The sequence below is a fragment of the Botryllus schlosseri genome, chromosome 13 (assembly GCF_051294905.1).
Source record: "Botryllus schlosseri isolate E-star chromosome 13, Bs_hap1, whole genome shotgun sequence".
Lineage (NCBI taxonomy): Eukaryota > Metazoa > Chordata > Ascidiacea > Stolidobranchia > Styelidae > Botryllus > Botryllus schlosseri.
The window spans coordinates 17845655-17873303 of record NC_137248.1 but is presented as its reverse complement, the minus strand read 5'-3'; the positions used below and the strand labels follow the sequence as shown (position 1 = coordinate 17873303).

The following is a 27649-nucleotide window of genomic DNA, read 5'->3' as shown; positions in this document are numbered from 1 at the left end:
TAATTTGAATTTTGTTTGAATCTCTTTCTATATGCTTCTTATTGTGCCGTTACCTCTTGTTGATAAGAGGCATACGAAATTCCTGCAAGTTAATAAATTATACTGCAGTGAATGTAGTTTTGAAAGCAATATTAGAGATACCTCAATAGGCGATGTTTGGCCACGTATATTTCAAATGCAAGAACAACGAAACAGCACCACTACAAATTAATCAGCATTCCAATCATTATTGGTTCTCCTGAGATTTTCTGTGTCTTGGGCAAACCAGTTGGTTGCAAGTATCACAGGCAAAACGGGTATGCTTTGCACATCTGTCGCATCATCCTGGTTTGATACCAATCACGCCAGGTATAAAACCCCTATTATCGCCAACTGGAATTTTTCAAAATGCCCTACATTTATGTTCGAGGTGGCCTATTGCTAAAATTGTCATAAGCAATTCTATCACGGTCATAAACTCTACAATTTTGGTCGGATTGACATGAATTTAGTACGAATGGACTCGGAATTTAATGCTGCGTGTTCACTATTAACAATTCACATACAGAATATCCCAGGTATAAACCCCTGGGACAGCTCTTTATACACACGGTTGCGGGACCGTAACTGCCGTACACCAAACCCCCATAATTGAGGGGGGACCTCGAAGGGGGCCAAAACTATTCGTGAATTGACATAAATTATAGTGTTTTTTTTTTTAATTTATGCAACTTTTTATAAAAATTATATCATTATATCATATTCCGAAACGTCTCACTCAGCTCGACCGATAAATCTGAATGCATGAGCAGATATGGCATAAAAAATTTACAGCTATATATATATAGATGCAATCCCCGATCCTGTTGACCGATTCAATCATGAATTATGGAATATTTTCGCGCCTCGCGCGGTTTATTCGAAACAAAACGACTGAATGAACGGTACAAAAATTTCGCTGAGAAGTGGCGGTAAAAAGGTATCGGAAGGGGGGGGGGGCTGGGGGTAAAGCCCACCAAAAGTTGGGTTTATGGCCTGTGTGGCCCTAGACCAGTGGTTCTCAACCTTTTTTACCCGCGGACTCATCTCAAGCTCGCCAGTATACCCGCGGACTCAAGCTATATATTACTGAAAAATATATTTTTTTTTCTATCCAGGAGAGTGTAATACGGTATCAACAAAAAATGAGCTAAAATTGAGTCAAGGAAGCTTTCTGAAATCTGTCTTTCCACATCTGTCGGCTTTGCAATTCAAGCAACTATTCAGTAATGCAGTCCACATGTCGAGTTCCACTTATATTAGACAACTATAGATTGTTTCTGTGATTAGCACATGTCCCCACGATTTGTAATTTTCCAAATAATCTGTAAGTTAACAAGTCGCCATAATCAATTACCAGCACTCATCGTATATCGCGCCGGAAACCTGTGCAATGTGCTTACGTGCAGGACCGTAACAGCACTTCGTCAGCCCCTCTCAATAACAAAACGTTGGTCTAGGGCCACACAGGCCATAAACCCAACTTTTGGTGGGCTTTACCCCCAGCCCCCCCCCCTTCCGATACCTTTTTACCGCCACTTCTCAGCGAAATTTTTGTACCGTTCATTCAGTCGTTTTGTTTCGAATAAACCGCGCGAGGCGCGAAAATATTCCATAATTCATGATTGAATCGGTCAACAGGATCGGGGATTGCATCTATATATATATAGCTGTAAATTTTTTATGCCATATCTGCTCATGCATTCAGATTTATCGGTCGAGCTGAGTGAGACGTTTCGGAATATGATATAATGATATAATTTTTATAAAAAGTTGCATAAATTAAAAAAAAAAACACTATAATTTATGTCAATTCACGAATAGTTTTGGCCCCCTTCGAGGTCCCCCCTCAATTATGGGGGTTTGGTGTACGGCAGTTACGGTCCCGCAACCGTGTGTATAAAGAGCTGTCCCAGGGGTTTATACCTGGGATATTCTGTATGTGAATTGTTAATAGTGAACACGCAGCATTAAATTCCGAGTCCATTCGTACTAAATTCATGTCAATCCGACCAAAATTGTAGAGTTTATGACCGTGATAGAATTGCTTATGACAATTTTAGCAATAGGCCACCTCGAACATAAATGTAGGGCATTTTGAAAAATTCCAGTTGGCGATAATAGGGGTTTTATACCTGGCGTGATTGGTATCAAACCAGGATGATGCGACAGATGTGCAAAGCATACCCGTTTTGCCTGTGATACTTGCAACCAACTGGTTTGCCCAAGACACAGAAAATCTCAGGAGAACCAATAATGATTGGAATGCTGATTAATTTGTAGTGGTGCTGTTTCGTTGTTCTTGCATTTGAAATATACGTGGCCAAACATCGCCTATTGAGGTATCTCTAATATTGCTTTCAAAACTACATTCACTGCAGTATAATTTATTAACTTGCAGGAATTTCGTATGCCTCTTATCAACAAGAGGTAACGGCACAATAAGAAGCATATAGAAAGAGATTCAAACAAAATTCAAATTAGCAAAATATGACGTAACAATGCAATGAGAAAAAGGATCGGTAGCTGGCCAAAGTCAGCTGTACCGGTACTCCGGTAGTCATAATAAAGAGATATTAGAGAATCAAATTATACAATCAGCGGAATATTGAAAGATTGTATACAAACTCTTTATCCTTTTTTTGGTGCCGTTAATTCTTGATAGGGGGAAACCCGAAAAGTCACCGAGGTAATAAATTCTACTGCAATGAATGTAGTTCTGAAAGCACTATTGAAGTTGAGTGCCGCCAGTCACATATTTGAGGTATCTATGCATTTTTCATGACAGCTATTAAGGTTACTAACATTTCAAAATAGGTATTTTGCAAATCACTCGGCCTAATTCTCAAATCGGAATTTGACGAAACCGGACCGGGACGGGGCTCATTCACTTTCGGACCAAAAAGCTATTTTCTCCGTAAGGCTGCAATGACTTTGGTCCGAAAGTGAACGAGCCCCGTAGGTCTGTCAATTACATGGTCCGAAATCATATCGGAAGTGGAAGAAAAAGCGTGCCGAGCCGATTAAGTTACTGAAAATTCCTGTGTTCGCGGACTCACCAAGGACCTTCCGCGGACTCATTTGAGTCCGCGGACTCGGGGTTGAGAAACACTGCCCTAGACCAACGTTTTGTTATTGAGAGGGGCTGACGAAGTGCTGTTACGGTCCTGCACGTAAGCACATTGCACAGGTTTCCGGCGCGATATACGATGAGTGCTGGTAATTGATTATGGCGACTTGTTAACTTACAGATTATTTGGAAAATTACAAATCGTGGGGACATGTGCTAATCACAGAAACAATCTATAGTTGTCTAATATAAGTGGAACTCGACATGTGGACTGCATTACTGAATAGTTGCTTGAATTGCAAAGCCGACAGATGTGGAAAGACAGATTTCAGAAAGCTTCCTTGACTCAATTTTAGCTCATTTTTTGTTGATACCGTATTACACTCTCCTGGATAGAAAAAAAAATATATTTTTCAGTAATATATAGCTTGAGTCCGCGGGTATACTGGCGAGCTTGAGATGAGTCCGCGGGTAAAAAAGGTTGAGAACCACTGGTATAGAGCTACACAGTTTTTCCAAATTAGATTAGAATTAGAATTAGAGCAACAACTTTTTTCCAAATTAGATTAGAATTAGAATTAGAGCTACACAGCATTTTCAAAATTAGATTAGAATTAGAATTACTGAATTCGCAAAAACTTGGGAGCTGAATGAAATTGTGAACGCTAAATAGGCTACAGCAAAAATCAAGTTCAGTTCATATCAAATCACAGCGCGTTCCCATAAGCATCACAACGTCTGTACACACCAAGCTTGGCTCGTTTTGCACTCACCCGGGTTCACCAAGACGCGGGCCACATGCTACCGGCAATCTGATGTGTGATTTTTGAAAAACGCGACGTAAAGCATTTTGAAATGCTGTAATTGATTTCAGTTTCAAATGATTGTTTTTTTTTCAAAATATGCGATTCGCCTGTGTCCAACAACACTATTCCGCACTCGCAGAATCGACTTCGGCGTTGTACTAACCCATGGTTGTTATTCGACACAATTACTACTATGATCGTACTTTCGGTGTACTGTAAGTAATGCGATGGCGGCTTGGCAGTTCGCACTAGATTTCCCTGCGCGAGAGGGATATTCTTGTTAACTAGCTGCAAAATGTCGCAGACAACGAGGCATTTTCAGTAAAACAATAAATTAGATTACAATTAGAATTAGAGCGTAGGACCATTTCACAAATTAGTTTAGAATTAGTATTAGAGCATAGGACCATTTCACAAATTAGATTAGAATTAGAGCATCGAAACATTTCACAAATTAGATTAGGATTAGATTACTTTCATTTCACTATAATTTAGTGAAATTAGACAACTAGAATTATCTAGTCGTCCAAGTCTGGACTAATGCACTTTTTCATATCGTCTCTATACGCAACGAAATCGCTATAGTGGTCATGTCATGAATAAATAATGACTAGGATCGGATAAGGTCACGCGAAACGCGAAAACTTTTCCGATTCACGAATGATTTTTTTCATTAGTATTCGCAGTTTCACATATTACTATCAATATTTTCCTTTCTCAGCCAATGCGATCAGATTCATGGATAGAGTTGATGGAGGGAGCGTTTACGAAAATCTAGGGCAAGTTATAAATGATGATGCATCTTCAGGTGCGCCAATTGTTATCATAGTCATTTCTCAAACTCCAATCAGGATCGTCGGTATAGTGGAAAGATATTATAGAATCTCCCGTACCAGAAACAAATTTCTTTCGTGATGAGCGCACGTTCCAAAGTTGGCATTTTAATATGGGGAGCAGGCTCGTAACTTCCACACCCCACACCCCCAATTGGGGGGGGGGCCTCTAAGGGGGCCCAAAATTATTTAGTGAATTTTTGAAACTTTATGCAACTTTTTCAAAATTTTTTCGCGCTCTGCGCGATTTCAAGTTGCCAATTATCTTAATTTTTGGGTAACATGCGACTCAAAGAAGTGTGTCAGAATGATCGACAGCGAGTAAACCTTGGCTGAAAAGGACTGCCTTAATGCTGACCGAAAACTCCGTTATGTATATAACATACTGTCTTGGCAATCTCACAAGACAAATACCATCCCGCAGGGAAAAATTATATGCCAGTGAATAAATACCAATTTGAAATGGTGTACGTCTTTTAGTTTCATAGCCTACGTTATGGTGATGGGGGGAGGGGTAGGTTTATCACCCTATGGGAGCCTCAGACCCAAGATGTTTTGCGGGGCCTGACGAAGTGCTGTTTCATTCCTGCTAACGGGTATACGCCCGAAGATGTTTAATTATAATATTGAGGGGTCCTACCTTTTCAAACACACCTTACTCAGCTTTTACCTGTAAATCTTATTACGTGTTCAGAGAGAGGATAAATATTGATAGCAACAGATATGCAATTCCCGATCATATTGACCGATTGAATCATTAATTATAGAAAATTCTCGCGCCTCGCGCGTTTAAGCCAGAAAAACTGCACCACTAAACGCCCCCTAATGTCGAGGATAAGTAAGTAGTGGTAATAAGCGAACAGGCAGAGGGGGGTCTGGGGAGCGAAGTGCTGTTACGGCCCTGATGGGGAGCATCATTTTCCTCCGATGTTCGCATCTGTACTGTGGGGCTCAGATTGCAAAGGGCGCTACGATTATTAAAATCGAAAAATGAAATTGCATTGAATCACGCCAAGCGCCGAGAAAATTTTAAGATTAAATAAAATATCTCGAATTCGGGAGTATAAAATATCTCGCGGACCGACAGAAAAGTCGTCGCGGACCGGCGGTTGAGAACCACTGGTTTAATTAAAATCCCTCAGAGATTTGAGAACCAATTCAAATTCCTGGACCACCATCTAAGACAGTGGTTCTCAAATTCGACCCGAGGACCCCATGGCTATGCCCCTGCAATTATGTACGTACACTCCGCTTTTATAACCATCTGGGCAGGAAGTATCAATTCAAGATGTCTAAGCAATCGCGGCAGTTTCCAATAGAATCATTATGGACAGATATCGCATGCTGAGCACTTCCTAACTCAATCCTGTTTTACTCCAAAAGGAACCAATAAGCCCATTACCAACAATTAAATAATGAGGAGAAACATTTCCTGGTGACATCACAAAATGAATGTAATTTTCCATCACACAGTTGATATCAACATTGGACGATATGGCACATCAAGTCAACCTGTTATGAATTGACCTATATATTGTGATAACTAGTCATTGGTATTTTGTAATGCGGTAGCCTATCTGGTACACCCCATCAAAGTGGTACATTCTTCAAACATTATGGTACACCTGAGGTGTACGATACACCCAGTAGAAGAGCCCAGATCTAAACTTATCATAATTCCACAGCTGCACCATTACCTTCGAGAGCTGTTGTTTTGACTCCGAATGATTACACAAATACACAGAATTTGATTGCAGTTCTATTTATATAGTTGATGAAATTAAGTGAGGTGTCATGTATTCTGCTCTTTGAACAGCGGTATCGGCGACAGAAAACTGCTTGGATTGCTTCAATAGTTGATAAATAATCATAGGCTACATCCCTTTAAAAACAATTTGTTTCTGGCTACTTAATAAACAGAGTAGTTTGAATTGTAGTCTGCAAGAGGGAGTTAGCTAGGGTTCTGGTCAAAATCATTTTGCCCTTGAATAAAATCGATTTTAATCAAATACATATTTCAAATCATGATTTTTTTTAGTTTTTTTTTTCACTCATAATAACAAAAACGCGAACAGAAGAAAATGGGATGAATGACGATCCATGTCAATCAAGGCGATGAAGGATAACGCTTAAACTTTAATAATGTGGGGCTGTGAATCATCATCAAAAAACGTTCAACGTATGTGGTAATGATAGCTGAAAACGTTTAACCTATGTGATAATGATGGGTCGCCAAAATCATGACTGATCTGTTCTAGTAGCGAGGAAACATGTTGAGTCAAATCGGGACTATCCATAATAGTTGCATCTTCATCTTGATCGATGGAGTGGTCTCTGCCAGCAAACAGGATCAGAGATGAGGGAATTTTTCGAATTCGATATAGACCACGGATTGTGCTTCGTTTGCGGTATCCCTCCAATGCCTCGGGCATAGCAGCGGCATGTCGCAGACAACTAACTAGCATCCACAATCCACATATTGATTGACTATCGCTCTTTGCTCTTTTCCCGTCTGTCTGTCAAATAGCTGAACTATACCGGTGCCGGTGACGAGATACCATCGCCGGTTTATATGAAATGCACATGATTGTCCGATAATAAGCCACATTCACGCATCTCGTCCGAAAATTTGAAAAAAAAAAATCAAAATGGTAAAATGAAAAATATTTGATAGTAATATGTAAAACTGCGAATGTTAATGACGAAATTCATTCGTGAATCGGAAAAAAATTTCGCGTTTCGCGCGACCCCGATCGTAGTCATTATTTATTCATGACATGACCACTATAGCGATTTCGGTGCGTATAGTAAGACGATATGAAAAAGTATATTAGTCCGGAGCACACCAGAAATTGACATAGACAGTTTAACATGGGTATTTCGCGTCTAGTTGGGTCATTACGAATATGTCCTGGAATCGAAATGCGGCCGTGAATAGCAACACACGATTGGGCAATGGGCAACCCTGCTGCAGTACCATACCTGCAGAAAAACGGCTGAAGGGCATATACATACATAGTCCTACATTGCATTTTGGGTTGATTTCAATTTTTAATGTCCACCGGTCCGCCAAGTATCTTTCGAAATTTGACCGGTCCGCGAGGTGAAAAAGGTTGAGAACCACTGGTCTAGTGTACGTAATATTTGCGCGTTATTTAATTTTAGTCGCATAATGGCCGATCTTCTCTGGTTGCTTTGGTCGTTTCCAAGTCCTGTGTTGGGTACCATCGCCAATAAGTATATAACAAGCCCATCAAAGATGTTACGATGATATGGTCTGATGATGAAAAAAGTGCTCACCCCTGTATCATACAAGTTGGTTTGATGTCACAATTGGTTCGACACTAGATCCGTATGCAACGCTACAAAGTTCGCGGTAAAAGTATTGTCATTGCTATACAGGAGAAAATTCTAAATTGGCATTTTGACACCGGACTCATTATATTATTTCCGTCTGCCGGTCTCATTTGATATGCGCGGCTCAAGCCGCATGCGGGCGCTGGACTAACGTTTTGGCCAACATGCGGCGGTTATTTTATTTCACGGTTTTATTTCCGACAATCATTTTGCCAGCGCACACAGCGCACGGAGTCGCATGGTCGGCGGTCGCATGTTGCCCGAAACGTGTGTATCCTATAGCGTGAAAATGCTCAGCTCCGAAATGCTGGTTCACAAAATAGTCGCACTCCAGCAGGCTGCACAGTAGCCTACACAGCTCTATAGACTAATAGCCTACATTCAAACGGTTTCGTACGATATTAGGTTGTCATATTTACATTTTTGCGGTTTTATCACATTACAATCGAGAAATTAGGTCCCCGTAAATCGACCAATGGCACGAAAAAAATATAAAGATAAATAAAATTTGCCCAAAAGACCCTGTTTTATGTTGATTCACCAAATAATTTTGAAAACATAAATGTTTTGCAACCAATTTCCCCTCTAATTTTTGACGACTGTGCGCGCACTCACCAACTCACTGCGCGGTCCCTTGGACAACAGTTCGTAACGACTAAAAAAAGTCATCACTTCGGATTTTTTGTGCGCAACTTAGATATTCTGTGCGCAGGGACCGTGTCCGCACTGCGCAATTGCGCGCGTGAGCAGCTTAGGGAACATTGTTTGCAACAAACATGGTTAATTATTTGTTGTATGTCGTGTGCGTCAAATCATTTGGCGTGCCATGAAAAATCATCTCACCAACACACATACATTGCGTTTCGCTGTGATTTTTTTTTATAGTTTCGGAGTTGTTACTGTAGTTGATGAAGGTTGCTTGACGTCTGGCGAAATAAAGTGGATTTTTTTCCCGTTTTCTACACCTCTCCAACAGACCACCGCTTGATTTATGATTTTTGACCGTGCGTTGTTGTTTCTGGTATGCATTGCGTTTTTCGCCTACTATATGGTCATTTACGCCAGGCTGATTTTCTTCGTTTTTATTCCGTAGCGACTTTGTAGCACGACACGCTCTTAGGGTTTTATAAGATACCACTAACACCAGGGATGGGCAAACTACGGCCCAAGGCCACATGGGCCCGCCACATTGTTTTGTGCGGCCTGCGAAAGCCTCAATAAAAGTTGTAAAAATATTGATGAAATGCGTAAAATATCAAATTACTGTTGGTACTTGATTAAACTTCTGCTTAGTATGTTTCGACATGATAAGTTATATTCTTTATTCACAGTAAGAAACTGGTCAATACACACATAATCCGGGGAGCAACCTGCACCCAAAGGAAAATGGCGAGATTGGAGTAAATTTTTTAAAATTTCAGTAATGCAGTCAAATTGTTATTCCTATGCAATACATGGAGTCTAAGTCAGATTACAGAATTGCAGTAGATGAAGAATTGGCAAGGGTTACACAGCATAGGTAGAGATTAGGGATGGTGTGAACGCGAGGTTCACGTTCGCGTTCTGTGTGTGAACCTCGGGAATTTAGAGGTTCGCGTTCACAACAGAACCTTGTTAGGTTCTGCACTGTGAACCTTTTTCATATATTAAAATTTTCACTTCATATTGACATCTTTGGATCGAATTTATTGCATTTCAACTGCGGGCCACTCTATGAATGACGCCGGCAGCATAAAAAACCAACTCAAAACGAGCATGCACCTTTACAATCTCAAAGATTTTACTTGCTTTGTTACAAAAATTTTGCTCGAAATATCTAACTTTCCGTTTGTGAATATTTAGTGACTCTCTTATGTGAGCCAACCCGCAATCACACAACATCACGGGCGACATACATAACATGTAGAGAGCGAATGATGCTTATTCAACCAATCAATAAGAACGATATCGTTTTTTGATGTACAAATCTAGCTAGCGTACGGGGTCTATCTTCACATCATATGTTTACTGTATCATTAAAACCAAATCCGTGCGATTGAGGTGTTCGCTACAGCTGTATAACTTTTGTGGTAGCCTAATATCGGTAGCAAGTATAAAAACCTGTTTTACACTCTGCCCAATATCATTGTAGCAATACTCATACACCGAATACATTGTCCGGTCTGGTCAAGACCGTTAAGGCGTAAGCTTATATTCCCTGGCAACTCCTCTTCGAAATTATTGGCAAAGCGAAGGATGATATTGATTTTATGGGAGTATTATATCATTTGATTGCCTCAGTTGATACATTTAGCGACGTTTAAAACGCCAAAATGTACTTCAGCATTGTGGCATTATGTGGCCCGAGTCGTCGCTAGGTATTGTGCACATTAATATAGGCTATCACTTCATTGAAAGATAGGGTTGGAATTAGCTATATGACGTCACGTGACGTCACGAGGTTCACGTTCGCGTTCACACAGAACCTTTCAAAAAGGTTCGCGTTCACACGAACCTGAACCTTTCAGAGGTTCACACCATCCCTAGTAGAGATGATTGAAAATGAAGAATCGAAATTACAGAAATGATGCTGTGATTCACTAGTATAATTTTAGTCAACGCCTTCCGAAGAATATGCACAGTGCCCAATAACGTGATCTTTTGGATCATGTCGAATCGAACGTTACCCGGAATCTGTGGGATTTGTCTCATGAGTTTTTTGCTTACGACCCCTGTAGCGCCAATGACTATCGGTACAATGTTTATTTTGCATCGCCACATTTTCTCACATTCCATTTTGAGGTCTGCGTATTTGGACTGCTTTTCTGATTCTTTTTGTTGTATATTGTGATTAGCTGGGACAGCCAGTTCAATGAACAAGCATTCTCTTTTCTTTTTTAGTTTGATGATCATATCCGGGCGGTTGCTTCTGATTTCGCGGTCAGTTATAACTGGTACATCTCACAAAATTTTTACCTGGTCGTTTTCTGTCACTGGTGCTGGGCTGTAATCGTACCAATTTTTTGTCGAAGTGGTGATGTTAAAATGTTTGCATAATTCAAGATGAATGTAGTGACCAATCCTATTGTGTCTCCATGTGTATTCGGTAGCTGCAAGTGCACCACAGCCGGACATGAGATGTGCCACAATTTCATTTTGGTTGTGGCACATTCTGCATTTGCCGTCCGTGTTTTGCTTCAGAATTCTTTTGCGATAGTATTTTGTAGGAAGCGATTGGTCTCTGCGAAAATGAATCCTTCGCTTGCCGTTTTCAGACCAGAGCTGGATAGCCAGGTCCATGAAAGCTCGTCTACATGGGGCTGTGAAGTTAACTTCTTGTGCTGTCCATGAAGAGGCATTGACTCCCATGATAAGTTATATTATTATTATGATGAGTTATATTCTACCATAGTATTTTATATTGATTATATTGATTGCACGAGGGCCTGACCTCACGGCCCATGTACTTTGAAAGCATTCAATTGCCAAACATCACAGAACGTGAATCGTAAATGACTTAATTTGGACTACAAGTGTGATTTAAGTTTGACAACACGAGCAAGTTTAATACTTTTTGTGCTGTATTTGGATAAAGCGATTCGCGAGTGTTTCAGATAGACTCGTTTTTTATGTGTAGAAGTATTCGTAGAAATAATATTTATATATTGTAGAAGAGTATTTATAGGTAACATATGGTTATGCTGTCAGCATTTTGTGTCCTGGAGTCAAACCCAAAGTACAATCAGCAAAATCTACGAACAAATCGCTGCTCACAGACTCAAATTTACAACCAATTATAAGAATCCATGATCATGGACAACCTAGATTCATCCCTAATTTTGACGATATGAGGACGACCAGCATATCAATTCTCGTCAATGTTTCTGGAGCGTGCACGTTATCATCAAATCAATGTTTGCTTTGTCTTAAATACATCACGAATAAATATATATTATTTCCATGTTATCGCTCACTATATAACCAAATAAGTAGGCCTATATTAAATTTTGGCGTAGTATCCCAATTTCATATAGTGCGGCCCGCCGATGGATTCAAATGTTGAATGCGGCCCGCGAGCTAAAAAGTTTGCCCACCCCTGACTTACATGGATAAGATGGATAGAAGGAGGCTAGATAAACCTCCAGCACTTAGGTCGGAATTCTGGAATCGACCTCGGTCGGAATCGAATTCGCAACCCATTGGCTTGCAGCGCATTTTGACGCTCTATCGCCTCGAGCGCCATATTTTAGTGGTCATCTAAAAATTTCTATAGGCTACTTATATATGTGAAAAACTTAAGGCTTGGTATTCGATTATAAATAATTTAATAAGCTACGAGGTACACACTGCAAACATGTAGCAATTTACAACGTAGCTGTGCGGCTCTGCCATGCGTAGTTATGCTGCATCATAGCCTTTATACTAGGGATGATGGAGTGAACCTCTGAAAGGTTCAGGTTCGTGTGAACGCGAAAGTGAACCCCATGACGTCACGGGTCATATTGCTAATTACAACCCTACATTTTAGTGAAGTGATAGCCTATTAATGTAGGCTACACGATACCTAGCGACGACTCGGCCACATAATACCACAGTGCTGAAGTAGGCCTACATATTGACGTTTCAAACGTCGCCAAATGTATCAACTGGGGCAATCAAATGATATAAAAAATTTATAAAATCAATATCTATCCGTAGCTTTGCCAACAATTTCGACGAGGACTTGCAAGGGAATATAAGCTTACGACTTAACGGTCTATGCCAGACCGGACCATGTATTTGACATCTTGAGTATTGCTACGTTGATATTGGGGAGAGTTTAAAACGGGTTTCTATAGCCCATTAACGAGTTACACAGCAGTAGTCAACACTCCAATCGCGCAGATTTGTTTTTTATGATACAATAAACATTTGAAATCAAGATTGACCTCGAACGCCTGTTAGATTTTTTACACCAGACAACCATATCAATTTCATTGATTGGGGGAAAAAAATCATTCGCTGACCACCTACATGTAGTGTATTTCGCTCTTGATGATGTGTGATTGATGGTCAAGCTCACAGCGGAGAGTCACTAAATATCCACCATTGGAAAGCCGGATATTTCGAGCAAAATTTTGTAACAAAGCAATTAAAATTTTTGAGATTGTCAAGGTACATGCTCGTTAGTGTTGATTATTTCATGCTGCCAGCGCCATGCATGGAGTGGCCCGCAGTTCATCAAATGCAAAAAATTTCAACGGAAGATGTTATAATGAAGTGTAAATTGTAATATATGAAAAAGGTTCACAGTGCAGAACCTACCAAGGTTCGTTTGTGCACGTGAACCTCTCAATTTCTGAGGTTCACACACAGAACCCGAACGTTGACCTCACGTTCACACCATCCCTACTTTATACTGCTTATAAAGGCTATGGCCCGAAGAAATAAAGCAGTCACAAGGAATGAAAAGAACTAGTAGAAAGGACCGCGGCTTCAAAAATGATCATCATCGAAAAGAACTGTGACATCGGGCACTCTAGGCCGAGGTGGATGTTAGAGTAAAGGATCGCTACTGATGCGTGCCGTTCGACATCCTCCTATCTGTTCGTTACATTGCATTGTGTCTTACCGCATTGTACATTGTGTGTAACTTGTTCAGATGAAAATTATAACCCAATGATTGTTGTTGCTGTTGATGGCTGCATTGCAAACAAACAAACTTTTTCTCTTTAGAGTCATCAAGTGGTCACAGAACGAAGGTTGTTTGGGTCGTAGCTGCTCCCATAATCCTTACGTATTTCGCATTAATTGGTGGTGACTGCGATGGGAGACGGATCTTCTCTGTGGTACTAAATGTTACTGTATACCTGCATATTGGTTACTTTGCCGTAAAGCTGCGGCGCTCAAGTTTTGCCTCATCATGGACGATGCGGAAGGAATGTTACATATTGATGTTTCCCAGGAAGCCGATAGTGCCGGTAAGTGGACAGGACTGAACTGCTGAGTGACATGACACAGAAATATATTGTTGCAATGACCCTGTATATCCTAAAAATGTATCTACTCGAGGTACCGTTGCAGAAATCGTACGCTCTGGTATGTTCCAGATTTGTACAAACTATCTAGTTAGTTGAAGGCCGACTATGCTGCTTTTTTGAGTACCCTCCGGTAGTGCTCACTACGGATTTGGGAGAATTCGAGAGTAGTTGTATGGTTAATTGGTTATAGTTGCACTTGCACATTGAAAGCTAAATTTAGTTGCCCATGCCCAACGACTAGTGAACTAGAAAACACGTGCCATCGTTTGGCGTAAATTGTGATACTAATGTTCTGTTGTGTGATCTACAAGCAGCGATGCAGCCTAGGGCCTAGCTAGGTCAGACCTTATGAGTCCTAACTGCCGTCACAGGTCACAACTGAATTAACAGTTGGAGTTGCATAGCCAGGCAATGGGGTTTGGGGGTCAAAACCCCTCCCATTTGAAACTTATACTCATGTTCCTGTGAAAATCCTATCTCATTCCGATGAAATAAAAATTATTAAGTGGCTTCAGAATTGAATCTATAGTTAGTTGCGGATTTATAAAGGTCGACAGGTCCTTAGGTTTAGTTGCGAGCTTTGAAAAGTGAGTAGTTCTAGTTCCAATTGCACATATTGAAATCTCGATAACTTGTACAAGTCTGGTATGTTCTGCAGTTTAACTGTACTACATACAAGTTCTGTTTCTGTTATTTTGACTCATTCATAAAAACTTTCAGCGTATCGCAATCTTGTGCTGTATGGAATTGGTGTCCTGTGCTTACACAATTCTTTATTTTTTATTTATTTTTTATTACTTCAACTTGGAGAATCATCGCTGCTCAGTGCTCAGTGCTCACCTGTCATATTAGGCAAAACGTACCGAGATTCCAGCAGGGTCTTGTGGTATCTTCAAATGAAATGTTACTAGGACCAAACCGAAACTCTAGGATCAGACACAAAGTGAGAGATGTTGAACCATCTGCCAACAGGTCTAATATGAACGCAAAATTAGTGTAATTAATTGCAATTACATGGAAATTGGAATGGTTATATTAATAATCACCTTCCAATGTATTAATGGTGCGGTGCCCACTTTACAGAAGTTGCTTATATATCATTAATCTGCTTTAAAGATAAGTAATTGTTGCAAAAATATGTTTGAAGAGAGGAATCCTTCAATACAGAATAATGATTTTGAACCTTGATTGCAGTGAGATTAGTAAGAGGTCTATATTCATTACTGACCTTTGTGTACCACTTGTTGACCATGGTAAGTTCTTGTATAGCACCAATACCGCTATCACATGCCGCTATTAAAGCTAATATATATCACTAATTAAGCTTGCAATTACAGTTGAATTGGGATTTGAAATGGGCACCGAAGACACCGTAAACAATCACCAGTTTACATTGGAAATCAATACGGGAGACGTGGGTTCAATGGCGATAGTTGGCGATGATCCTCTACAGCTCACGAAAAATGCGGCGACCTTTCTCTCGTACGAGGATCAATCTACAGGTAGCCAGTTATTTATTGATTTTTTTTGGCGTTCCTATATGGACTACTTGCTCGATCTTGTATTGTCTCGATTTTCTTTGATAATATTAGCTTGAGAAGGTTCTGTATATGACTCTCCTATTAGATAGACATCTTTTTGCTTCTACTTTTTCTGAGTACATAATCAAGTACTAGGTTTTGAGTACTTGCATTACTTAGCCTACTACAGAAAGAGAGAGTCTTTAGGGAGTCTTTATTTTCATCCAACCAAAATACATAACAAACGGCAGTGATTGTGGTACAGAAAATATGCATGCACAGTATTCGCTATTAGATAGGAATGATCGATAAGACCATGAAGGTCATCTAGTCTGATCACACCAGCATCAAACAGGTACACTTGACTGTGAACAGTCTAGCTGTAAAAAATGTTTAGTTAAAAAAGGAAAATAGAAGAACATTTATTTAAACGATGGTAGCAAATGATCAATGAGCAATGTCTAGGCGAGGTAGGGCGACAGTAGTTATGATTTTAGGCTACCAGCAGCCTACGTTAATTTCTACTTCGGAAGTTTCAAATTTTTAGGGAAAACTAGCCCTAGAATACGTACTGGTACTTTTTTGCTTCCTTGTAAATCGCTAATTGTACTTGTACTGGACTAGAAATTTACATCATTACTACGTCTTCTACTTGAGTACCTTGGATGAATACTTTGACCACCTCTGGTTGCCATTTTGTGCTTACAGTCAATTTGTTTATTATATTTGACGATGCAATAAATTGTTTGTCTTGTCTGTCTGTCCGTCCATTATTTATGAATATGAATGTTTTCACTTTCCAGGCAATATTATGGCTCGTCAGTTGATTGATATACGGGAATCGACTGCCAGCCAGACCGACTCCTTTGCAGTGGAAGTAAGTTGTTTGAGTCATCACGTTCCCAATTGACGTATTGTCTGTATGTTGGTTTTGTCTTCAGTCGGCCATGTTCGCATGTGACGAAGATGGTTGCAATGAGGTGTGCGTGTCTTCCAAGCTGTTACGGGTAGGTTGCGGTAACTGATTTTCGCAAGTGTTGCTTTCACTGTAAAATCTACGCTGTCGTTAAGAGTCACACAAATTTTACTCTTGATTTTTCCGAGGCTCAAAATTGAAGCTCCGACTCCGTACTCTTATCTCATTGTTGATTGTGACTGTCACCTTGCTCCGACTGTGGTTAAGTCGGCTTTGAAGTAGTCTCAATAGAAGGTGGATTCATTTCACTACCCGATAAACTTGACCCAACATTGATAAATTAATGGCGGGGGTAAATTTCATCAAAATTGATGGGCGTCAAACTTTACAACCAAACATAGATAGCATGTGATTCATAGATTCAAAACTTGGCAGCAGATACCTCTAAGTAGTCTTAATCCATGACAAAAACCTCAGTGGGCTCACCCTTAGATCAATACAAGAAAATGTGATGTCCAAAGTTACCCCGTCAAATTTTATCAGAATGGAGTAACTTTGTACAGTGGAAAATGTGATATTTAGAGCTCTGGAAGGTGGCTGCTTCATCTGTGTCAAAGTGTATAGTCAACTATATTCCTTATGGCCGGCCTGATGGCTTTTTAAAATGGTAAATAGGTAAAAATCATGCAATAGGCCAGACATATACTATTTTGTTTCAGTTTTAGCCACTGCTCTAATCAACTCTTACCAAATAAGCCTCATTTACGAGGTTTCATAGACAATAGAGTGTAAAGGCATACAAAAAACTACATTGTCCAAAGTTACCCCACATGCAGCGGTAACTTAGGACACAGATAATTTACAAAATTAAGGTACTTATTTATGACCATGAAGATTTTGGATTAGGTAATTCTAGTCTTTGCTCCATGACCCTTGAAAAACACAAAACTTGCCTCCCCTAAACCCTAGCATTTCCAAGACACAAAGCGGAATTGTTGAAAATTGTCCAAAGTTACCCCGGTTAACGGGTATGCTCGTAATTCTGACTACCTACACAAACTATTTCTAAATATTTCCGTCAAATGAACAGTTTAGAAATAATGCTGATACTCTATACCCAGCTTGTTAAATAGAGACTATTTCCTAGAGCGAAAATCTGCAACCCGGATTTGGTCTTCTTCCTGTCCAAATTAGCAACCCCGAATCCCACCGAGATAGGAGTAGGAACCGGGGACCCCCAGCCCTGATCCTCACAAATGGTGCGATCTGATCTATTTATCTACTAGTGTGGTGTTGACGTTCCACATTATGGAACGGATCTCAACATGCCAGCATTAATTCCAGTCCTGAGTAGTATTTCTTTCTTAAAAATGCCACTGTTGAAATTGTCGATTTGAGTTCGCACATTCCATTCATGTTGTCTGCCTATATCGATCTTCTCATCAGGCAGCTGGGCTACAGTAACGAAATAGGGATGAAATGGTTTGAAGGTGAAAAGTTACGGTGGCAACCAATTGACTCCATATCAGTCTCCTTTGTTATTTTGTTAATGTGAAACAAAAACGGCAAACCTAGTAAACGCTAGTTGCTTGCGGCAATTCAAATCTCTTGTCTGCACAAATGGTGCCTAAACAGCCAAAGCTTATTGATTGATGTATATATAGTTATATAGTATGATGACTTGTTGGTGTTCGACAATCGAGCTTGTGTGATGCTGACGTGACGTCTAACAGAAATGCTTTCTTTACCCAAGGCCCATAAGCGGACTCACAAAGGCAAAAAACCTCACAAGTGTTGCTGGGATAATTGCCAGAAGTCTTTCTCCACGAGATACGCGCTGAAGTCGCATATGAGAGTGCACACAGGTAATAATTGCCCATTCAACTGTGAACAATTGTGTTCCGGCTCATGAATTAATCATTAGAATTTTGGGATTAGGATATTATCGATTCATTTGTTATATGCAATCACAGCATGTAGCCTTCGATTTTGCTCATCAATTGTCATGTTTTGATACAGGAGAGAAGCCGTATAACTGCACCCACGCGGGATGCGCCAAAGCGTTCAAAACAGCTGGCGATCTGCAAAAACACATACGTACCCATACCGGCGAGAAACCATTCAAATGCCCGTTCGAGGGTTGCGACAAAGTGAGGACCGGTGCCTTTTTCGGCGTTCACAGATTTCAGACCAGCTCATGATTGCAATTTCAGGCATTTACGACGTCCAACATCAGGAAAGTCCACATGAGAATACACACGGGCGAACGGCCGTACAAATGCCCGTTCACGGATTGCGAAAAAACCTTCTCCACGGTCACCAACTACAACAATCATGTCCGGATACATACAGGTTGATGAGTTTGCCACAGGCAGAGCTGTGGAGTCAGTTCACTCTGCCACCAACTCTGAGTCTGGAAACTTTAAAAACTTTTTCTCATTTTATTCTAGACAATTCCGTAACCAACCTACCTGTAGATATACTCTGAAAAATATGTTTATTAAATTTTTAGTTGGCCTACCCGTAACAAGATATAATGATTATTCATATTACCAAGTGAATCAACCTTTTTTAATTTAAAAAATCATACTCCCAGAAAGCAATTATGTTTGTGGAGTTCTGTCTACGTGAAAAACTTGAATCACTTCTGTAATTGTAACGGCGCGTTTTAGTAACATTTGAGAGCATTGGTTCAATTTTGAAGTCATTAGTATCGCCTAGGATTTTAAGAAACTAACAAAACTACAAAATTTGTGTGATTCCAACTCCATCAAGAGAAAATTTAATGAAAATGCGACTCCACGGCCCTGGTCACTGGTATGAGGCTGATTATGAATCGGACTATTGTTCTTCGTTGCTAGGTGAAAAACCGTTTATTTGCAATTACCCGCTCTGCGGCAGGAGATTCACCGAGTATTCTTCATTCTATAAACATCGGGTGAGACCTTGCAGTTCATTCTGTTTGTGACTTTATTTTCTGTTCAATTCCACCACAACGAAAACGAATATTTTGAGAAATACCTCACAGATTTATCGATCGTTGCATGTTTGGTTTACTGGCGCTAAATAATAGATCACTATTCAGTCTGTGTCGGCACCTTTCGCAACACTAATGGTTAATGCCTGAAAATATTGATTGTTACCTGAGATGTTCTATTTTCGGCGGAGTATCGAACTTGTAATCATGTAACCTAATAATTGGCTCGAAATCTCGCCTCTTTTCATTCAAATGTACCAGTGTTGGAATACCACCTGAAAATGCCTGCCCAAGACTTAAAAAGCCCTATATCTGTACCCAGAGGTGGTCAGTAACGAAGTACTTCTACGTTTTTGAAGTACTCAAGTAGTTTCCCTCTACTTCTGGTACTTACTCAAGTAGATCTGCTTTTTGCTACTTCTACTTAGTAATATTTTGTGATCTACTTACTTACTTTTCGCTATTTTCAGTTTGTCAAGTAGAATTAGTTTAATCCTCCAATCAGGAAGATAGCCTAAGGAATTTCGGGGCTGTTTTCACGGAGTATTAGCATTTAATTTTCATAAAAGTTAGGTAAAACCCAAAATTTTCGTTGCGCTTCGTGCTCAGTGGATACGGAGTAATCAGTATGATTTCACGCAAATATCGTGTAGATAATTTGGGTTGCGGGTTGGCGTCATTCCGTTCACACCGCATGGTCGCCCTTTGCCCATATGGAATATGTCACCACAGTATATATGGCTCATCATAACGTTTGAAACTGACGTTTCGCAATCTAGCATTTACTTATCATATCGTAATCTAGCAGTCCATGGCGTGTCGTAATCTGGTAAAGTGAACTCTGACTTTTCTAGTTTTAGAGCAGTTTTAGCATACCACCTTTGAAACTTTCTGTCTTTAGACATGAAATACATACTGCGATTTTAGAAGTAGTATTTTATATTTCACTTACAATTCCCAGTATCATATACTTTGAGCTCTAATTAATATCAGTTCTTTTGTCTCGATAACATACATGTTGAAGTATAAAAGCAAGTGCATTAATGCCTTTAATTTCCGGAAATAAAGCTGCACAATATGGCATTTTTACGATCCACCATCTTTTTTCATTTACGTTCACTAATCCGGCAAAGTGTTCACACCTTATCCTATACAACTTCTTCGTATTGCTCTTCGACTAAACCACGGGCCTTATAATATGGGGGAGGGTACCATACCATATATTTTCTAGAACGGGCTGTTCGATTAAACGAAGGATTAGTCTCGCAATTTCATATCAATGCTATCATATTCATTCCATGATGTGGCCGAATGCTTATGCTGTCGGAAATTGAATACCTCTTGGTATGCATCAATATGAATCAAGCTCGGCACCTTTCGCATAGCTCAATTTGCACAATTTTTGACTATCCATGCGAACAAATTACGATCGTTTTCACAACTAACTTACTTGAGTAGATTTGAAGTCAGTAAATTCTACTTCTACTTCAAGTAGTTTTAGGTTGCTTATGGAAGAAGTGCTTCTACTCGTACTTGAGTAGATTTTTTCATCGCTACTTCTACTTCTACTTGAGTAGCTTTCTTGACTACTTTGACCACCTCTTTCTGTACCTTCCTTGTCCAGCGGCATATGCACATCATGTAGATCGTGTATGGGTATATCATGAGTTGGTGTGTATGCCGCAAGAACATTAAGGACAAAAATAAAACTACGGCCTTTCCTTCCATTGAGCTGCCTGCACTCAAATATCACAAGTCGTGCTATATCGGTACTTCAATAATAAATGGTTTGGAATGGTCTGGTCTCAACGGCCGTAACAATGCTCAATAGATATACCAATGTTCATAATAGCTCTGATGAATCATCAGCTTGATGATCCGTGAAGACCCAAATATCAAATTTAGGGGTCTGCACTAAAAAATATAAGAACCCCGGCTTAAGGTTGTCTAACGCACGGTTGACTTCCTTTATGTATTTCAGAATGATGTATTGACCAAAACAGCTGTGTTTTGGCTTACGTATCTGACGCTTGTGTCTGTTTGGTAAACCCTTGCTGACTTTTAGATCCTTGCGGGATCTGCAAAGAATTGCAGGTTTGCTGTATGGCCGTGATCAAATATTTGTAATTCAATGCTGACCTGTGCTAAGTCACATTGCCTCTGACACCATGTAGAGAGAGAGAGAGAGAAATAGAAATATTTATTTCGTCAACCGCTGACGTCAAAAAAAAACAGAACGCGTATTAATATGCAGTTTTTAGCAACAAAAAAACAGTGGTTTATCGGTATTGACTAGTACAGGCGATATGATCATGTGTCAGGTACGTTGAAGTATGTGATGAAGCGTTTGAGCGAAACTTGATTTTGAATCGATCACTTGCGTCCAGTGGCATTTTGTCTCAATGCGACATGATCGAAAATCCCTCGATAACATGAATTGGAAATACGAACACGTCACCTCTTCGTATCTCAATAATTCTAACTTTGTCTCGTAGATTGTGCACACCGACCGGAACATCTACACTTGCTCGCATTGCGGAAGATATTATACGTACCCGGCCACACTTCTCAGCCACAAAAAGTCTGCACACAACGACGCTTCTTCCATACAGGACATCGAGCGAATCAAATCTTGTAAAGCTAACACTGTGAGAGGTAAATTAAGCATGTGTGACATGAGTTCTTTTCTTTTCAGCGAGGATTCCTAAAAAGATTCCGGCGAAATGCGAGCAAAGAATCGTCAATCTTACGCCGGCTAATGTCCAAATTGTAGCTCGGAATGAGGAGATATCCACACTGGACAATAGGAAGGTGTGTCTTGAAAATTATAGACGTATCGGTATAATGTATTGCCCGCGTGATATCGTGCATGAGCTCACGCTGTTAATTGTTCTGTGGCCATGTAGGCCTAAGCAATGAGCATGCAATACAGCAGGATGCGGCACCTGAACATGTTAATAGAAGTTGGGGTGAGGGTTAAAGTTAGGATTTGAGCAGTATTGATTCTGGGGTTGTGAAGTGACATTCGTATCATTCTTCATTGTGCTTCATGCGGGAATGCCGGGCAACCTTGTTTATTAGATCAGTAACAAGCGTTGTCAGCCTGTGATTTATTCTGATGATGAGCAACAAATTCAAGTAATAATCTCTTTCTTCCACATACCTCATCTAGAAGACTCCGAACCTCGATATCAGTATTTAAATATTGACTATGTCGCATATTTACTTCTTGAACCATGATTCGTTTTTCTGTTCATGAAGCCTTCATTGGACTTGATGATTTCATATCCCTACGCTGCTTTGAACTGTTTGTGATTCCAGTTCATGATGCTGATTAGGCCACTAGTGCTCTTCTTATATTGAATTGTTTGCGAAGGTGCTTTATCATTGAGGGATCACGCTACCCTAAAGAAAAGGCGGAATAGAAAGTGAAATCGGTCGATTTAGTTTCAAGCTTTGCCTTTTTTTAGCAGGAGCAGCGCGTGGTGTTGCTTCCAGTCGACTCCATTAACGCTCCAAGGACGTCAAATCATGCAGACACTCAGGTATGCTTGAGTCGTTACTAATCGTACACGGTAACTGAATATATTTTTGAAAATTCCATAATTTGCTGTGTCATTAGTCCATTGGTAGCAATCATTTTCATCCGGTATTCTTCAGGTGGAAGCTTTAATGTCGGCGGGAGCCGCGAAACAACTGGCGATTCTGAGGCACGACGGCACGAATCAACAGTTCACCCTGGCGCTGACAGGTGTTTGGATATTCAGTTAGTTGTGTCGTAAATCTCGCCGAATAGGCTTGTTGTGAGCTTGAGTAAAAGACTGCTGCAAGTCGTTTCGACTCCTTCCGATCTTTTCATTGTATCATAACAATATTGCGGTGTTTTGAATTGATGAAATTATCAAAAGGTAGCCTACACACACTCCAAAAGGGACCATGAACTCTATATTACGGCAAGATGTAGAAAAATATGTTGCAAATTTCGAAATACATGTTTCATTTCAGTAATTAAGTAATGGACAAGCGTCTATCTTCTTGTATTTTGCGATTGAGATGTTAGGCTGTGGTTTAGTCATATCACTATATACTCTGAGTAAGGCACCGATCTCGATTATTCATACCTTAGTTCTATTGATGACCGCACCGTGATTATGGTACTTCAGCTTTGGTTCCGTGGACTCCATTTCGTTTTCTCTGTAAGCGATACCTTTGCAATTTTCTCTTCAGACCGCGGATCCACTGTGTTATTGCCGTCTGGCTCTTCCCAGAACGCGTTCGCGAACGGAAAGATTGATAGTAATCCTGTGGTATACGTATCTTCTATGGAGACGCCGCGTGTTATGGAAATAATGGAGAAAGGTGTGAATTTGTTAGTTATCAGTAAGGCTGGGCGTAATGTTTCGAGAACTCTAATAATTCGATTTGGGAGCCTTGAAACCTTGATTGGTCATATCCCAGCATCCAAAATTATAGTGCAAAGCTATGCACTTTAGTGGAAATCACATTTATGCGGGGTCGTGATCAACCCAGAGCATTGTCGCATAGTGCAAGGAATTTGTCTGTGGTGTAGAACTGCTACTGTTTTCATTGTGATTGATTAAACGGTACACATGTAAGCTTTCCACATCATTCATACTCTTGTAACGTCAAAACGGACAATACTCTGGGCTCTATTTGGAATCTAATCACTGATTGGCACTCTATTTTATTCCCTAATTATCAGAGTATTATAAATTGTTTTGTAGCCATGTTTGGAAATTTGTGTTTCAGACAACACTCTGCAACGCATAGAAGCGAGTGAGGCTGACTCTTCTAACGCGGATTCCACTCCCATAAACGAGGATATCTGGCTGCATCAGCCTCAGAAAGAAGACATCATTTCTTCGGTAAATAGTGATTTCTACGTTGGTGCCGGGGTTTTTCCAAGGAGTTTTAAATGCAGTGGAAAAAACACGGTAACGCTGTACATTTCTGCTCAATTACGGGTTGAAATAGCAATCTTCGACTAGCTATCATGACAATCTCACTGAATCTATTCAAGAGCTTTTTGGCGGTGCATAACTTCATTATACAGTTGAATAGTATATTCATATTGAAATAAACCCGAATATTTTTCGACTGACACTCGTCAGGGGTAATCTTCAGCAACTCATATGCGATTGTTGATGTACAATGTTCTTTCCAATTCTCTACTAGTTGCTGACGATTACCCCTGACGAGTGTCAGCCGAAAATATTCGGGTTCAATTCAATATGAATATACTACCGTATTTAATTGAACTATTCGTTACTTTGCAAAATCAAAGTGCAATAAGCGGGTGATTTCGCCTTAAAAACTGTTCTGTAAAAGTGGAAGTTGAGTAAAATATAACTACTTGACTCAGTTCTACAAGCAGAGGCGGTCAAATGTGAAGTACTTCTACTTTTATAGAGTGCTCTAGCCTCGAGCAGCCAATTATATTAGAATTTTATATCTCAATTCCAAAATGCAAGTCATTGGACGCTTTTCCATAAATTCCGGGAGTAAAAGATCAAATTTTGTATTGATTTACAAGATTGTAACGTAATTTTGGGCATGGTGCATTAATAGAGATCTCGTGGTTTACTTTGGGCGTTCGTGGCAATGGTGCAAGTGCGATACAAGCTATATGGTAAAGATACGGAGACTTTTAAACAAACTCCGTTAAATTCTGACACTTGTCAGTATAATATAGGCTATAGAAAACAGCGACGTTGCATTTCCTTTAAACCAAAGGATAGCGAACAATCACAATCATACTAATGCTCTTTGACAGCACTTCGCGAGCTTCACCTTCCAGAAGCATCAATAGAACCGCATATAAATATCTAATATCAAGAGTACTAAACAATGTTACGTTCCTGTTGCATACTTTTGTCGCAATTATAATGATAGGGTTAATTTCAATTTTTGATTGTTCACCGGTTCGCAACATTTATTTTGAAGCTTTAGTAATCTTTGAGGCCAAAAAGGTCGAGAACCACTGTCCTAGAATATATATATCCAATTACTTGGAAATCACTACTTATACTTGTACTTGAGTACCAAACAGTGTGCTCTGACAAGCTCCTTGTGTCGCGCCAGGACCTCGTGATCAAGGACGACCAGACATCGAAAGACAACGAAGTAATCAACCTCGGTATCGGCAATCCCTCGAACATTTGCGAAGACGCGACCAACTCGGACTCAGTCGCGTACTTGGAAATCGGCGGTGCCAAATACCAGCTCAAGATCGTGCTGGCCGAAAACGAGGCGGAGGACAGACTGTGCATGGCCGAGCAGGGCGAGGGCGCGTCGCAAGCGGTCGAGAGCGCGGACCTGCCCGCGGTTTCTAACGCTGCGAAAATGGGCGATTTGACATTTTGGTGCGGGGAAGGGTATCAGGCGGACAGGCTGGACCCGGAAGGTTCGCAGCGATGTGAACCGTTTTGTAAGAAAAGGAAAACGTGACCGTTCGATTTTTGGGTGCGGGCGATAGTGGGTTTTATCTCTTATGTGTTTTGTGCACTGTGACGTGATCATGTCTGTAAAGTATGGTAATTCACAATTATCCGAGTAATCGCATCTGAAACGAGCATTAATTCTAATAATTCGTGTCGGGTGCAGATGTCGTTTTTTCTCAAGTACTGAAATTCTACTGCCCCTTCACCGAGTGGAAATTTATCAGCGAGAACTATAGTTTCGATACTGTTGATGAATTTGAAGGTTGAATGATATTCTTGTGAAGTTAAAGTTGTGATCAACCCAGAGCTTTGTGTCAAATTGCAATAACATAGGTAAGGTAAGATCATCATGTGATGTAGAATCGGTAGTCCTTATTGTGGTCGCATGAAAGGTTCATATTTGGATTTCCGTGCATACTATTACGACGTCATATGGAGTCTTACTCGAATACTTTACTCGACTCGAAGCTTAATGCTTAAATTTGAATCAAATCACATGGGTACTCGATATTGCCCATCCTAACTGTAACGCTATCATGTCTGCATCGTGTCGCGACTAGGGCTTGTCGAAAACGAGTAACGGAGTGATTTGACTCCAAATCTAGTTAGCTTACTGATCTCACGAGGTATGGATCTAAGGCCGCATTATTTGCGTTTTCCGGCTGCGCCACTCTGCGGGTCCTTGGTGATGGATGACACTACTATTATGGAGAGCGTAAACAAGAACGTGAGTCGCCGCATACCAATATATGTAGAGACCATGACAAACAGACAACATCTATGACAGGGGTCGCCAACTCAAAACGGGTCGCGGGCCACTTTTCAAATTTCGTAGCGGCCGCGGGCCGCATGAATTCAATATCGATATAAAGTAGGCAACCACGTTCTAAAACTCTACATCAGTACAACACTGTGCCACCTAACATAGGCGATGGGCATAGTGATCACAAAAGAAGTAACATTTTATTAAAGGAATAAAAATACAACATAATATCGCCGTCATCAATTTCATTTTATTTTGAACTCTGAGCTGTGCACGATACCTTGAAACGCTTTTTGGGGCTAGCGAGATACGTTACTAGATGAAAGACCATCTCCACGTAAAGCTTGATCTTGTGAAGAAGCCCTAAGCCAGTGGTTCTCAAACCTTTTTAGACATGTCCCGCTTTATGATACTGAAAATTGGCGTCCCCCCTTATTGTCACATCACAAAATGCATCCATAAAGCTAGCAATCCGAAAGGATATTTTAATGGCATGGGTGGTTATGAATGTTGATAAGAGAATTCTATAATATGAATTCGGGACTGTACACAGAGCAATAACTATAAGTATGAACTCGAGGTAAATCGCGCATAGCGCGAAAAATTTTTCAGTTGACTGCAGCTCCGCGCCCCCTTCAGATGCTCACACGCCCCCACAAGGGGCGCGCCCCACAGTTTCAGAACCACTGCCCTAAGCCGTTTTCTAAGCGTTTCGGTCTTGGCAGTATTTCGGCCATTGCAGGTAAATTTCAGCATTTGCAAAATTTTTCTTAGCTTTCTTCCGAAATCTCAAATCAAGTCGCGGGCCGCAAAATATGACCTCGTGGGACGCATGCGGCCCGCAGGCCGCGTGTTGGTGACCCCTGATCTATGATATAAACAGAACTTGTGGGGTTACGCCCCCAGACAGTAATAGTATAGGCAAGACC

General features: G+C 40.4%; 1 protein-coding gene across 2 annotated transcripts; it reads left to right on the top strand.

Moving 5' to 3' along the window:
* The first annotated feature begins 13828 nt into the window (after window positions 1-13828).
* LOC145453459 (uncharacterized) lies at window positions 13829-26486 on the top strand. 2 transcript variants are annotated; one of them, XM_080331445.1, is made up of 15 exons: window positions 13829-14023; window positions 15421-15585; window positions 16407-16480; window positions 16545-16610; window positions 18273-18384; window positions 18539-18669; window positions 18733-18871; window positions 19381-19457; window positions 21992-22130; window positions 22192-22307; window positions 22970-23041; window positions 23157-23247; window positions 23724-23855; window positions 24267-24382; window positions 25599-26486. In XM_080331445.1, the coding sequence occupies exons 1-15, from the start codon at window positions 13966-13968 to the stop codon at window positions 25962-25964; spliced, it is 1854 nt and encodes a 617-aa protein (XP_080187571.1). In that variant the 5' UTR covers window positions 13829-13965; the 3' UTR covers window positions 25965-26486. The 2 variants fall into 2 exon arrangements, with proteins under 2 accessions (XP_080187571.1, XP_080187570.1); XM_080331444.1 differs by having other exon boundaries at window positions 22967-23041.
* The last annotated feature ends 1163 nt before the right edge of the window (window positions 26487-27649 follow it).